The 15,692-nt window shown below is 39.7% G+C and overlaps 1 protein-coding gene across 1 annotated transcript; it reads right to left on the reverse strand.

The window, feature by feature from the left end:
- Positions 1–282: 282 nt before the first annotated feature.
- Positions 283–9,172, reverse strand: LOC135697212 (protein toll-like). Its single transcript, XM_065216840.1, has 3 exons — positions 8,093–9,172; positions 695–2,141; positions 283–634 (listed from the first exon to the last, which is right to left on the reverse strand). Exons 1-3 carry the CDS (start codon positions 9,133–9,135, stop codon positions 287–289), a joined length of 2,838 nt encoding a protein of 945 aa, XP_065072912.1. The 5' UTR covers positions 9,136–9,172; the 3' UTR covers positions 283–286.
- Positions 9,173–15,692: the final 6,520 nt, after the last annotated feature.

Here is a 15,692-nt window from a genome sequence, read left to right on the forward strand (position 1 = left end):
CTATCGGCTTGATTCAAATCACATTATCCGTTTCAAGCCAAAGGTAATTGAAAAGCATACTTAAAAAATAATCATAATTTTTAGTGTAAATAAAGACATTTTTAAAATATGTCCATATGTAATTACGAATGACATCTAACTCATTTTTTTTAAAATTTGTTTGCATGTGAACAATCAATATATTGGTAGTATTTTTTACACTATACAAATCCTCCGTGTAAAAAATGACCTGAGTGTACGCTTTTGCCTGCAGAGCCGTGCATGCAAAGAAAGCCTGTCCACTGATTCAACTGCCTCCTCCAGATGGTCCTTCGATTTCCACCTCATCACCATCCCTCTTCCAGCGTATTCCTTTCACTCGGGCCGGATGTGGCATAGAGTAGCGTAGTTTAGGCCAAAACCATGGATCACCCCACCTAATGTAGGTGTTGGTCTTGAGGTAGGCCTTCATCTCCGAATCGATCCGGTCTTCGTCACCCAAATCCCCGTAGATCACGATTATCACCCGTATCCGTTTCTCCGCCATCGAATTCACGTGAGCCGTTCGGAACTCCAGCTGGCCCCAACTCGATTCCAAAAAGTCCTTGGACAGGACGACGATCGTACGGCGGGAATTTTCGATCGATTGCACTATCTGTAATAAACCGTACAACAATTATTATACTGAGACTCCCCAAAGCAAACTTGTTGTTACCTGAGTGGTGATCACTTCACCCGGGCTCCAATCGCGCATGTGCCAGCATACCTTCAGATTCATGGGAGCGTTTTCCAATCGTGGCACCAATGTCGTACTGACAAATTCCTCATCCTGATGGCAATAGGAAACGAATGCATCGTACAGCTTATCCTTGTCGATTTCTTCTTCGGTCACCAGACTCAAGCAGAAATTGTTTGTAAATAGCCAAATCTTAATTTCGATTTGGTATACATAACAAGCAAAACTTGCTGCCAAAGTAAAAATGATAAAGAGGCATGCTATTACGATGGCAGTAGCGACCGTGCTTGCTGCACACACGTCACTGACGGTGAGCAGATTGAAGTCGCGATCATCCGAGCAACGCATATACTTGCTATCCACAATTCGATCCGTTGAGTTCTGAATGAATTTCAGTTGATCGATCGACTTGCAATCGCACTGCCAATGATTAAACGATAGATTAACGCTCTGGAGATTGTCACTGGAGTTCAGTAGGTGCGTTAGTTGTAGCAAACAGCTGAGATTGTTGTTCGATAAGTCCAAAACTCGAACGTTGGGAAAGAGATTCGCGGTCAGATTCTGCATCTGATTATGACTCGCATAAAATTGTATTACTTTCTCGTAACCTAGCCTGTTTTGCAACGACATTGTCCGAATACTGTTGTTTCTCACAGATAACTCCACGTACTTGAAGCTCCGACTTACATTGTGCAGAATCGGTAGTTCCGTAAGATTCCGTTCATCGCAATTCACCAGCACCGATTCATTGTTCCACCGTACAAAACAGCGGCAGCCTTCCGGGCAATGCTCTTCCCGTTGGCAAATCAGATTGACAACATTAACCTTAACCACGTTGATGTCCCGGTTGACCTCCGGTTCACGGCAACGAAGATGATCGACCGTGAATCGCCACCGCCGGTAGACGTGTCCAGTCATTTGAAGAAATCGTACAAATGAAGCTATCCGACAATCGCAGTTCACCGGATTGTGGTTTAGCTTGAATAAAACGAAGCCTCCGCTACCCTTCGTCGCATCCGATGCCAACAGCGAGAGCATCGTTATTTGATTATGCTCCAGGTTCACCACCATCTGATTGGACGTTAACTTAAAATCCTCATTGTCAAACTTGGACAGCCGGTTGTGACTTAGGTCCAGCTCCCTAAGCTCCGGAGATTCAATCCAAGCAATGTTCATACGATCGATGCTGTTATTCCGTAGGTTAAGCTCGCGAAGCTGTGCTCTTACTGGCCAGAACGGAGAACGGGAGCCTTCTTGGAAATCGTAAACGCTGCGGTACAGGGATCCGGCGAACCACAGACGGTTGTTTTGCAAGTACAGAAAGATGACGTAGGGACTGTGCTCGAAGACATCGGGATCCAGCGAACCTAGCTGATTGTTGCTCACATCCAGCGAGATGAGTTTCTGTAACGAGTGGAATATTTTGCTGCAATGAATGCTGGGTTATTAGTTTTGCTTGGATGTTTGCAAAAGGTGTGGACAAATTATAAGAGTGATTACGGAATTATCAAAACATAGAAAATAATCGTATTACATTTATTTCGATCAATGAATTGCGCATGTCTTTTCTGATACAAAATGATTAGTGGAATTGGAGACAACATATCCAGATGACTAGCTATTCTCACACAATCTTTTCATACGCTAATGGCGATAAACTCCATCGAGGATAATACGCCAATCTAGAACTTTCCTAAATTTAGCTAAGCACTTCAATTCTAATCCTGGATTTAACGTTAATATCCCGATTTTGGAGTATTAGAGAAAATCAGAGATTTTCGAAAAGCACGCAGCCAAAAATTTCTGATCTCACACACGCAGTTGCGACTGAGAATCGATCTTGTGCGTTGATTTAGCATCCGTCCGGAGAACTACACGTGGTGTAGGTTTGGTTTCCCGGGCGTTCAGGCGCAGGACGACGTATAGGTGATGCCCACAGACAGTTCCAGTTCCAGCTATGCAGGGCGGGTGATTATTAACAGCTTCGATGAAGCTAGAACATTGCAAACGCCTTTCACGAAGATAGCTGCAGAGGAAACTTTAAGTACACTGACCCCACAATTATGGATGATCTGCTAAACACAATTATGGATCAGTCAGTCCAGTCTGTAACAATCCCTTTTGTTACGCCCGCTCAGCCCACAAGTGACTCTCACCACACTCTGGGTCGGCAGGGAAAAACCAAGACACATTATTTGCTTTTTGACGGCGATTTATTGTAATATTGGCCCTGACGGTCCCTAACAGCCCTATCTTTTCCTATCACGAATACTACTCACGCTTTAGGTTTGTGTGCGGTGTCAGTGTCGGGCCCGTCGATGAACGTTAGCTGGCTGGTTCCGTCACGGCTGGCACGAGGACTCCGTGCCTGGTTGGATGCTACGGACTTCTGTCTCTTTCCTTGTCGTTCACGCAAATCGTGCCAACTGCCCCGATTGCGCCGTTCGCGTCGATTACGCGGATCTGGCTTTTCCGAATATGGTGGGATGATTCGCGCCAATCGTGCCGATTGCCCCGATTGCGCCGTGTACGTCGAACACGCTTATTGTGTAGATTGCACTCGTCTGGTTTCCCACGCCGACACGTGTTACGACGGGACTACCCTCGGTGGAGCCTTGATTCGCAGCCTTATTGTGTGGCTTCGTCCACTTGATGACGGTGTCGCTTACCGTTTTATTCAAGTATGGCAGTCGATCGTTGGTCACTGAATTTTTCCACCACTTCACTTGGTTTTCTTCGAGAGCTAAGGTCTGGAAGATTTTCTGGTGCTCAAGCAAGTGACCGAGCCTCCAGACTTGCAATCCTTGAGAACCGGCGAATAGGCCTTTTACCGCGGTTGATGTAGGTAGCATCCACCCATCAGGCAGTACTACTATCAAAAATACCAGCGTTTAGGGGTGTATTGTGGGTGTGTCGTGTTGTTGAGGCTGCGTACAATACCTTCACAGTGTGTTGTGTGTGTTTTTTTAAATTTAGTCGTTAGCCGTCTATTGCCTTCTAGATTAATTTTGCATGATACCTAGTTTAAGCATTTATTTATTTGCATGAATTTTATTATTTATATAGCTTTTATATTTATTATTTTAGTTTGATTTAAGTCCCTATCTAGCTAGCTAAGGTTTTATTTATGATTTTTCCTCTATAAACGTATTTAAATCCCCATTTGTGGAAAGAATACTCTGAACTGAGTGAGCGAAGGGAGTAACTTGGCACAAGTCAGAACGTTCCATGTACTTCCTGCAAGCTTGTGAACTTTTCGACAGATCCATCAGATTCTCGAAAGTTCGGTTAGCTTCCCGGAAGTTTCGTGAACTTCTCTGAAGTCCTTGACTTTCTATAAAGTTCCGTGAACTTCAGTAAAATTCTGCGAACTTATCTGAAAACACATGAGCATTTGAGAAGTTCCGTAAACTTTTCTAAAAATATCTGAGTGAAGATGAAATTTCGTTAAGATCCGAGAGCGTCTTTAAGGTTCTTTGAGCTTATTTCAATTTTTGTGAACTTCCCTGCAATTCCATGAACCGCTCTGGTTTTTAGTCGGGAGTTCCGTAAACTTGTCGGAGTTTCCGAGAACTTGTCAGAATATCCGTGAAATTCTTGCAAGAGGTGATGTTCAGAGAACATCTTACGAGAAGCTCAAATAATTTGAAGGACAACTTCAGAGAAAAGTTTTGAGAGTATCTGATATGAATTAAGATAAATTCCGAGAAGAAGTTTTGAGGAGTTTAGACGTAAAGTGCAGAAAATTTCCAATGAGAAGATTTGATAATTTTCAATGAGAAGTGTTCAGAGAACTACTGACGAAAATTTCAGAGAATATCCGACAAAATGTTCAGAGAACTTCCAACAAGAAGTTCAGAAAACTTCTGAAGAGAAGGTCATAGAAATTCAGAGCAGAAGTTCAGAGAACTTCTGAAGATAAGTTCATAGAAATTCTGAGGAGAAATTCAGAAAGCTTCCGACGAGAAATTCTTAGAACTTCCGAAAAAAAATCTGAGAACTTCCAACGAAAAGTTCAGAGAATTTCTAAGGAGATGTTCAGAGAACTTCTGACGAGCAGTTCAGAGATGTTTTGAGAAGAAGTTTAGAGAACTTCTGAAAGGAAGTTCCTAGACAAAGTTCAGAAAAGTTCTGGGAGGAAGTTCAGAGAACTTCCGAACAAAATCTCTGAGAAGGTCTCTGAACATCTAGTCGGAAGCTCTCTGAACCTCTCCTTGGATATTCTTTGAACTTTTTGTCGGAAGTTCTCTGAACTTCTCGTCAATAGTTCTATGAACTTCTCGTCGGAACGTGTCAAAAGTTCCTTGAACTTGTCAGAAAGTTCATGAAATTGTCAGAAGTTCCGTGAACTTCTCTGAAGTTTCCTGAAGTTCAGAAAAACTTTCGAGGAGTGGATCAAAAAATATTCCACTGTAAATTCATAGAACTTCTGACGAGAAGTTCAGCGAACTTCCAACAAGAACTTCAGAGACCGACGAGATGTTCAGCTAACGTCTGAGGATAGGTTCAGAGATTTTTCGTCGAGAAATTCAGAGAGCTTCCGACTAGAAGTTTATGGAATTTCCGATGAAAAGTTCAGAGCACTTGTAGGGATAGGCTCAGAGAACTTCTGACGAGACGTTCAGAGAACTTCCGAGGAGAAGTTCAGAGTCTTTAGACAAAAAATACGAAGAGAAGTTCAAAGAATTTCCGAGGAGAAGTTCAGAGAACTTTAGACTAGAAGTTCAGATAACTTCCGACAAGAAGTTCCGAGAACTTCTTACTAGAAGTTCAGAGATCCTAAAAAAAAGTTCCGAGAACTTTCAACGAGAAGTTAAATGAAATTTCGATGAGAAGAAGAAAGAAGTTCAAAAAAAATTACGACGAAAAGTTCATAGAACTTCCGGCAAGAAGTTTAGATAACTTCCGACGAGTAATTCAGAGAACTTTCAAGGAGAAGTTCATAGAGCGTCCGACGAGAAGTTCAAAGAACTGCTGAAGAGAAGTTCAAAGAATTTCCGAGGAGAAGATCAGAGAACTTCCGACGAGAAGTTCAATGAACTTCCGACGAGATTTTTTAAAAAAACTTCTGACGAGAAGTTTAGAGTACTTCCGACAAAAACTTCAGAGACGGACGAGATGTTCAGTGAACGTCTGAGGATAGGTTCAAAGATTTTCCGACGAGAAATTCAGAGAGATTCCCACTAGAAGTTTGTAGAATTTTCGATGAAAAGTTCAGAGCACTTGTAAGGATAGGTTTAGAGAACTTCTGACAAGACGTTCAGAGAACTTCCGAGGAGAAGTTCAGAGACTTTAGACAAAAAATACGAAGAGAAGCTCAAAGAATTTCCGAGGTGAAGTTCAGAGAATTTTTGACTAGAAGTTCAGATAACTTCCGGCAAGAAGTTCCGAGAACTTCTTACTAGAGGTTCAAAGATCATCCAAGGAAAAATTCCGAATACTTCCGAAGAGAAACTCAGAGAACTTCCGTCGATAAATTCAGACGAATTCAGAGAACTGTTCAGGAAAGGTTCAGTGAATTTTCAACGAGAAGTTCAATGATATTCCAATGAGAAGTTCAGAGAAATTACGACACGAAGCTCATAGAACTTCCTTTCGAGGAAAAATTCAGGGAGCTTTCGACGAGAAGTTCAAAAAGCGTCTGACGAGAAGTTCAAAGAACTTCTGAAGATAAGTTCAAAAAATTTCCGAGGAGAAGATCAGAGAACTTGCGACGAGAAGTTCAATGAACTTCCGACGAGATTTTTTGAGAACTTCTGACGAGAAGTTTAGAGTACTTCCGACAAGAACTTCAGAGAACTTTCGACGAGAAGTTTAAACAGCTTCCGACGAGAAGTTCAAAGAATTTCTGAGGCAAAGATCAGAGAACTTCCGACGAGAACCCAGACAATCAGAATGCACGTATATTCAAAGTTGTTTTCGTGATATACAAACATATATACAAACAAATAATTCGTATATAATGCAAAGATATGGAGGCCATATACGTGCATATTTTAATTTAATTTTAAACGAGTTGATTTAACATCATATACGATTTAATCTGTAATAACAAATTCATTTTGAAAAGTCTTACGATGTAATCCGATTTAATTTGTGATACAGTACGATGGAAAAATGAGTCATCGCATATTGGTCGGAAATTTGCATTCTATACGATTTAACTTAAACATGATGCGAGGTATGCCATTCTTATATGCGATTTTGACTAAAACTGTAGCAATTTACGATACTGTCTGTACATTATTATACGACTTCTGGTTGTCTGGGAAGTTCAATGAACTTCCGTAAAGATTTTTTGAGAACTTCTGACGAGAAGTTTAGAGTACTTCCGACGAGAAGTTCAGATAACTTCCAAATAGAAGTTTTTAGAACTCTTTTTAGAACTGTTTTTTCAGTGATATCATCTGGAGACACTATTGCGACTGTGCTCTTGAAATTTTCTTTAACATATTTACTACACTGCAGCGAACGTTGAGATCCTTGTTTCGACATTTCTCGATTACTTTTTCGAAGGGACGTTCTTTTAAACAATGCATTATATCTTCTTTTGTAAACAACCCTTTGTACGTACTCTTCTCGCTTAGCGTAGGCCACCCACGCAAACCAACAGTTACATCGTGTAGGGGAAAGTTTCCATACATAGTACATAAATCTTTAATAAATTCAATACCTCAGCTCGGAGCAGGTTTGCTTCCACTCACTTGCTATAAAAAATGTTTTTTTTTTATTATGAAATCATTAGACGTTAAAATGATAATCAGTTCTTGAAAGTAACAAGAAGAGGTTGTAAAGTATGTGTTTTACTCATTAAACCTGTCAATACTAATTGCAGCGAGTCACAATTGCCGATTTTAAGATTCGTGAGCGCTCGTTCTGACTGAACGCTCACGGATAATAAACTCGCTTATTGTGACGCTCTGAAAGCGAAATTGACAGGTTTTATGAGTCATACTAATACTTTACAATCCCTTCTTGTAACTTACAAAAACAACATATTATTATAACATCTAATAAAATTCTCTGGAGAATCTAGTAAGGATATAAGGCCGATTTTCAACGCTTCCCGCTATTTTATTGAACTATACATGGATATCTTGGCTCGGAGGGATATACGATCGATAAAATGGGGCTAATCCTTTGTTAAAATTTATGGAAAATCGAATGGAACTAGTCTCGGTCACCACAAGGCTCTGTAAATGAAGTTATGGCCGATTTTACCCTGCTACCCCCTATTTTATTGAAATATGCATGGATATCATAGCTTGGAGAGATGTACGATCGATAAAATGGGGCTTATATAGTTTTTGAATATTACTGTGAAGTAGGAAAATAAGATTTTTAAGCCACCATTTCTCCCTCAATGAACATACTGACCTGGGTAAAGTTATCAAACTATTGTAGCTGATGTTGATATACTGCAGAGCGGCATTGGTTTCGAACAGCATTCCCGGTAGCGTCTCTATGCCATTCTTCGACAAATCGGATCTAAAAAGCTGCGTATGGTTCCGCAACAGATCCGGTGGTAGTACTCGCAGCTGGTTCCCCGAGAGATCCAAATTAGCCAACAGGATCAACCCCCGGAGCAAACTGTCCGGTAGAGTTTCAAGTTTGTTGGACTTGAGACTTAGGAATTTTAATTCCATCATTCCTTGGAAGCTCCTTTCGTGCAGTGATTCAATGCGATTGTCGCTCAAATCCAGGTGAGCTAGTGAGGTTAGTTTTTGGAACGTGTCTTCTGTGATACGCCGCAGTAAGTTCATGCTGACATCCAGGTGAGTGAGTTTACTTTGCGCAATGAAAAAAGTTGATGGAATTTCTTCGAGTTGGTTGTCCTTCAAGGTGAGTTCCACGAGATTGTCAAGATTCTTCAGTAGATCATTTGGTAAATGACCGTATCTTCCTCTAAGACTTAGCATTTCTAGCTTTTTCAAGTCGTTGAATGTTTCTGATGTCATATGGATAATCCTGAAATTAAGCCGAAGCGATCGCAATTCCTGAAACCCTTGAAAAAAGTTTGCCGCAAGATTGATCTCCGTGAAATTATCATATTTTATTTCAATTTCCTTCTCGTCACTTGATCCCAGCTCATCGAGCATCTGCCACAGCGTCCATGGCGATTGGTATATACAATTCCGCAAATACACCGCATTTCGCTTGCCAATGATAAACGATCTGTTCACGAACGGTTCTCCACTACATTCTATCGTCGCCGAATCTTTTCCCTTAAATCTTCCTTCGATGATGGCATTTGAAAAGTTACACTTTAGAAACAACGATAGCAATCCTTTCGTACAGTTACATTCACCGGATTTGATAACATCCTCACAGGTTGATTCTTCATTTATCACCACTTTTGCACCAATCCAGCAAAGTTCTAGCAACGCAAGCGCAAACAGTGAATTCCAAAGGTTCTTCATTCCTCTGAATATTTCGAACTGCCGGCAAGATTCTCACCGTCCTTCATGCATCGCAACGGAACTTCAACTGATAATAGACACATTATTATCACTACCGCAAACGGTGAGTGCGAATCTTCGTAACTGACTTCATACTACAATCGTAGGAACGTTATTGACTAGCGATAGTACATATTGAACCGGTTTTACAGCAACAGTCATCCGAGTGGCGCGAAGCGGTTCTTGTTCTAGTATGCAGCGGGCTAGATCAAGGATGATTATAAACATCCCGCGGCGCTTCAGTGCTCTGGGGGCTGGTCAGAGAAGTTCAGAGTGGAATATGTATGAGTGCGGCAGTAATGTCAATAATTAGCGATCATCTAGCGTCTAGCGGAGGTATACTGTTACTGTGTGGTTTGTTGATATTGTACCTACGAAAGTGGAATGCCCCGTGAGCACGTGTTTTTGCATTGCTTGGGGAATCGCAGTTCGTCTGAATATGACTGACAGCAGATTAGATTTTATTGCTATCACTAATTTGAGCGGGCAGGAATCGAGCTTGTAAAAATCAATTTCGAATATTTGGCAGCGGATGTGGCATGTGGGATAAATCATTCCTTCAAGGCGCACCAAGGTCACACGGTTGATGAATTTTTATGGTGAAGCATCACTGCGCGTATCACTTGACTCATCTTCGTGGGAATTAGTATGCACATATCCGGAAATATCAAGTCATGAAAATACATGGGAATAAAATAAATATTGCAGGATCTATATCAACAACTTGGGGCTTCTATTATCTCAGTTGGTAAAGGTGCAGCTACAAAGCAAGACCATACTGGACGTGGTTGGATTCGACTGTTTATGATTGCACTTGGCACACAATTATACTAATGCAAAAATGACATCGAAAGCTCTCAATTAGTTGCTATGGAAGTACATCTAGAACACTAAGTTGAGAGCAAGCAATAAGCTACAATACCATAAGCAATAAGCTTGAAATGCATTCAAAAAGAAGAAAATATTAATAACTTTATTGCATTGAAACCAATCGATGTTTAGCTAAGTGCTAACTTCTTCGAAATCCAAGAAAATATTGCCATATCGTTATGTTTTCAGATCTGCATGGCTTCTTTATCTTAGGGTTTGTGCCCCGGAATAAAGCTAATGGTGAAACAGAAAAGGCAGTTGCCTCACATGACGTAATAATTAATTTAAGCGTGCCAACCTGCTTTTTGTCGAACAACATATTGCCATATCAAAGCATCAACATTCGCGTGCAACAATGAATCAAATTACTTCAGTGATTGATGTCATTCCGATTCAGTAGCCTCTTTGATTGGAATCTGCAATCCTGTTGCACAGAAAGCAACAACTTCAATAAACAAAACAAAACAAATTTTGTAACACTTTCTTTCGGTGTGAGTGAAACTGATTCAATCTTAGTCAACTGATCTTGTACGGGTTGTTATTGTTTTCCTCGTCTTTGAGCAGATCAACCTGACTCGACAGTTAATTTCGCCGAACGTGCGTCCACTTGGAGTGGCGCGGCGTGATCAGTAGTGTGAAGGGAGCGTGGCAATATCCGAGGAAGCATGGAAGCGCTTTTGCTGGAAGCTGAAACAAGATTTATATCTCGCTCGCGCTAGTGGCAATAAAGTCACCACGCTGCTGCTGATGATTGGAATCGGACCGAACGAATGGCATTGGATTGCTCGGTTGCCTGAGCTAAGTTGACAACAACGATATCCAAAGTGTTTCGCATTGTTTCGGTTCTGATGGAAGAAGGGCGTGATAGCTTAAAGAGACACTGATTGCGCCGTATCATCTAAATGTGGGGAAGGAGATCAAGCGGTAATTGACTTAATAGAAAGGGAAAGTGATGTTGCTCCGGAACGACGCTGGAAAATTGCTTGGGAAAAGCAAAGGAACAATTCGCTTATCGCAGGGAAGCTATGTTACGTCATTCTCAGTTGAGAACGATTGGAAATTGGAAAGTCACCTGCAAGTGATTGTTGATGGTGGGCTGAGTTTTATAATTTTATCAGCAGTTTTTTTAGCTCCCTGCTGCTTAAAAACGGTAAAAGATAGCACTTTGAAATAATCACCAGAGAAAGATAAGATGATAAGATGTGTAGTGGTAAGCATGATTAGCTCTTACCCCAGCAGGCCTGGGTTCAATCCTAGTCGGCGCATTTTTGACGTAGGATTGCGTCTTTCAGCAACATATTGAGGGTGCAATTAAAAAAAAAGCCAAAATCGACCGCGTTACGAAAAGTGGTCAGGTTTTGACCACTAATAACTCTGTCAATAGCTGATAGGCTTTAATTCTAAACAAGTCAATCGATTGGAAATCTTCATACAAATTTGCTTAACCCTCCGTTACTTGCGCCAACTTTTGTAACACGAGTACTCGCGCGTTGTACTTTGTACAATAGTGTGAGTTTTCCATTGCAATTTTGCAGCCTAGCTACCAATCGATATGCAACCAACGGGTATTCCTTAAAAAACTTGTTTTTAACTAAACGAGCTAAACTTTTATCACAGTTAACCCCCAAAAAATGTGGATAATTGAGAAAATGTGAATGGAAACCGCGTAAACGGTGTCCGTACTACGTGGGATTTGACTTAATTGGTAACAACATGAAAAATCTTGAGATCCTGACCAGATAGAAAGTTACTGTCTCTGACAACGTTGTTCTAGAGATCATAACCTTTTTGCTGGTGGAGAGTAGTTCAGAATTTACTCACTACGTAGCGCTAGAATACATGTGAATTTATCGTATGTGATATATCTCGAGAACTTTAAATGTATACGAGCACTACCTAGTGAGAAGATTCTGAGCTACTGTTAACCAGCAAAAAGGCTACGATCTCCTGAACAGCTTTGCCGAAGACAGTAACGTTTTATCTGGTAAGGATCTAGAGATATTTTATATATGCGAGAATTTTACATGTATACTAGCGCTGCGAAGTGAGAAAACCCTGAACTACTGTCTACCAACGAAAAGGCCTTGACCTTCCGAACAACTTTGCCGAAGACAGTAACTTTATATCTGGTCAGGATCTCGAGATATTTTATATGAGAATTTCTAGTGTATACTAGCGCCGCGTATTGAGAAAATTTTGAACGATTGTGCACCAAGAAATAGGCTTTGATCTCATCAACAACTTTGCGGATGACAGTAACTTTCTATCTGGTCAGGATCTCGATATATTCCATGTTGTAATCAATTTAGTCAAATCCCACACAGTTTACGCGGTTTCCATTCACATTTTCCCATATTATCCGCATTTTTTTTAGGTATTTACTGTAATCAAAGTTTAGCTTGTTTAGATCAAAACAAGTTTTTTGAGGAATACTCGTTGGTTTCAGAACGATTGGTAACTCAGCAACAAAATGGCAATGAAAAGCTCATGTGTGTCGTACAAAGTACAACAACGCGAGTAACGGAGGGTTAAATTAACTTTTTATCAATGCACAATGGTCCAGACCCAAGTAACCAACAAGCCCGATAATCGCCTTTTTTGCAATATAAAGCTGATATACGACTGATATAAAATTTGTAAGCCTTATATTAACCTTATATTGCAAAAAAGGCGATTAGCGTGCTATTAGCGGGCATGGTGGTTACTTGGGGAATGCATATTTAGGTGGAATGATATGTTTTGAGTCTGAAAATGAAAATTTAGACTTAAAGTCTTTTCTACAAAGTTGTTCCTTATGGTTAGGTTCTCATTTTTATGACAATGAGTTCTAGGGTGGTTCTTATTATGATTAAAATCAAAAATCTAACTTTTTTGTTTGAATAAATTAAGGTATACCCAAGTAACCACCAAGCCCGCTAAATACCCGATAATCGCCCTTTTTGCGATATAAGGTAAATATAGGGTTTCCGAACTTTATATCAATCGTATAGCAGCCTAACAAACCAAAAAGGGCGATTATCGGGCTTGTTGGTTACTTGGGTACATTCTTGGGCAAAATTATAGCTGACCTAATTTAAAGCAATTTTAATAAAAAAAAACTTTTGGTGTCTCTAAAAATTGACCGATTTAGAACTATTTTCTTGAATTGAGTTACAGTGCCTCTAAAAAAACAGTTGTTTTGCTCTAGTTTTCTTATTTCAAATTTCTCAGCAAAGGTGTCTTCGAATAACTTTTCGATATTTAGAAGGCGCAAGTTTTTGCTGCACAAAACTTGTCAATATCTTACACCGATCAAGAGTTATTGACGTTTTTCTACTAAAAAGATGCCCTGTTCAAATGTTAATATCTTTGGTTGGGGCAAACAAAAAAAAAATATTTTTTTACGGCATTTGAAAGGGCGTATTGTCTCTTCTAAAAAAAAAGGATATACCCGAATATAGTAAAACATATTAATAAATTCAAATTGATTTTATACAAGTTTAAAAAATAAAACAACTTCATTTTTTTCATATTATTGAGAATAACATACGCCCTTTCAAATGCCGTAAAAAACTGTTTTTTTTTTGTTTGCCCCAACCAAAGATATTAACATTTGAAAAGGGCATATTTTAGTAGAAAAATGTCAATTATTCTTGATCGGTGTAAGATGTTATCAAGTTTTGTGCAGCAAAAATTTGCGCCTTCTGAATATCTAAAATTTATTCGAAGGTGTGCTGAGCAATTTGATATAAGAAAACTAGAGCAAAACAACAGTTTTTTTTAGAGACACTCCAACTCAATCAAAAAATAGCTCTAAATTGGCCTATTTAAGATATACAAAAAAGTTTTTTAATAAAGTTGCTTGAAATTAGCTAAGCTATAACTTTGCCGAAAAATGTATACCTTAATTTCTTCAAACAAAAAAAAGTTAGATTTTTGATTTTAATGACAATAAGAACCACCCTAGAATTGATTGTCATAAAAATGAGGGCCTAACAATAAGAAACAACTTTGTAGAAGAGATTTTTAGACTAAAGCTTCAATTTCAGGCTCAAAACATATCATTCCACAGTGCAATGTTCAATAAATTGCCTGCAAAAAGTGCTTTCCCTAACACAGATTTCAAAATCTAATTCCATCCGGTTTCACTGAACGATGCTTATTCAATTACCATGTTTGATGATGTCCGGTCAGTTTTCATCATCAGCAGCAGCTGTGCTTTAGCCGCAAGGGCGTTGCACATTGTTCTCAAGTACACAACGAAAGGCTGCCCGCAAGCAGCGAGCTGCAGCCCATATGAGCGTCCATTCACCGAAGAAGGAGGAAGAAGCCACACCGCTACTGATCGGATTCAGTAGCTCTTCGTGTGGCGCTGTAGGCTATTTATGCCAAGCTCGTCACCCTTGTTCAAAACGACATACAGCTCGCCAGCCTCGTCTTTGTTGAACACGCTAATAGCTCAGCATTACTCAACCATCACGACAAAACGGTCCTTTTCAGGACCACCATAAATTTGTTAAAGAGTATTTTCTGAACATTTGTCAAGGTCATCAATCCGATATCAGTTCGCATCACACACTTAAAAAATTATCGCCGACTTCGGTAATTTTTACCGAAATCTGAACAGTTGAACCGTTCGGTAAAATTTATGCAATTCAATTCATTTGATTTTCAGCTACTTTGAAACTAAATCTCAACTAAAATGACATGATTTGATTATTTAAGCAAGGTTGAACATGTTTTGAAATTATTTTCAAATTCAATAGCCTTTATAATGAAGGTCAAAGTTTTACCGAACGTTCAGCTGTTCTGATTTCGGTAAAATTTGCCGAACACGAAAACAAAATCTTAGTGTGCAGTTGAAATCTAACATGCCATGTATTTTAAAGTCAACATTGGGGGTGCAATTTAACAAAAACCAGAGTCGGTCATGGCATGAAAGTGGTCTGATTTTGATCCAGAGATGATTCTTAATTCGCCAATCGATGATTTTTTCTACGAATCTCTATTTTTAAACTAGATCAGTGAATTCTCTGTCGTGAGTGATGTGAACGATGATTATGGCTTAAATTAATTGGGCGAAGAACACACATAAAACGAGGGTTGAGCTTGGAATTGAACTCGCGAACATCTACTTGGAAAGCGGAAACGGTAACCACTATTTTACTGATTTCGTCTTATTGTTGGGCTGAACCAGTGTTGTGGAATGACGACCCAACATACATTAAAGGTTGACTAAAAGTAAATTGGAACGCCCCTTGCGCGCCGCTAGCATGCCTCTAGTGTTGGGAACCGACAATCTTTGACAGTGGTTTGTTTACACTTCTATCAAGAACAACTGGTGCAAGTTTGACCAAGCTTTCAGAAGTTACGTTAAATGGAACTCGTAAGAAGAAAAAAAAAATTGTACACAAACACCCGAAAAATCCGGGGTGGTCCGGTTTCAAGCTTTTTTTTTTAGTTCTTTATTCAGGAGATTTTTAGCCTATGGCTAGTTCATCTCCGGAGAAAGGAGAGGGCTCAAAGTGAGTTACCTCTAGATACATGGTATATTAACATATAGTAAATAACTTTGGTTGCTGGCTCTTCAACTTATATGGAAAAATAATAATTAATAAAATAATGAAACAGAGGAACAACAGAAAACAAAATGATTTAAAACAAGCTAC

The sequence above is a fragment of the Ochlerotatus camptorhynchus genome, unplaced genomic scaffold (assembly GCF_037179485.1).
Source record: "Ochlerotatus camptorhynchus isolate MF236.1 unplaced genomic scaffold, CSIRO-AGI_Acam_v1.1 ptg000007l, whole genome shotgun sequence".
Lineage (NCBI taxonomy): Eukaryota > Metazoa > Arthropoda > Insecta > Diptera > Culicidae > Ochlerotatus > Ochlerotatus camptorhynchus.

Coding starts and splice junctions, on each gene's coding strand:
- LOC135697212 (XM_065216840.1), bottom strand. CDS start 9,135: ATGAAGAACCTTTGGAATTCACTGTTTGCGCTTGCGTTGCTAGAACTT. Junction 2,142..8,092: donor AGTTTGATAACTTTACCCAG/GTCAGTATGTTC, acceptor CATTCATTGCAG/CAAAATATTCCACTCGTTAC. Junction 635..694: donor GTGAAGTGATCACCACTCAG/GTAACAACAAGT, acceptor GGTTTATTACAG/ATAGTGCAATCGATCGAAAA.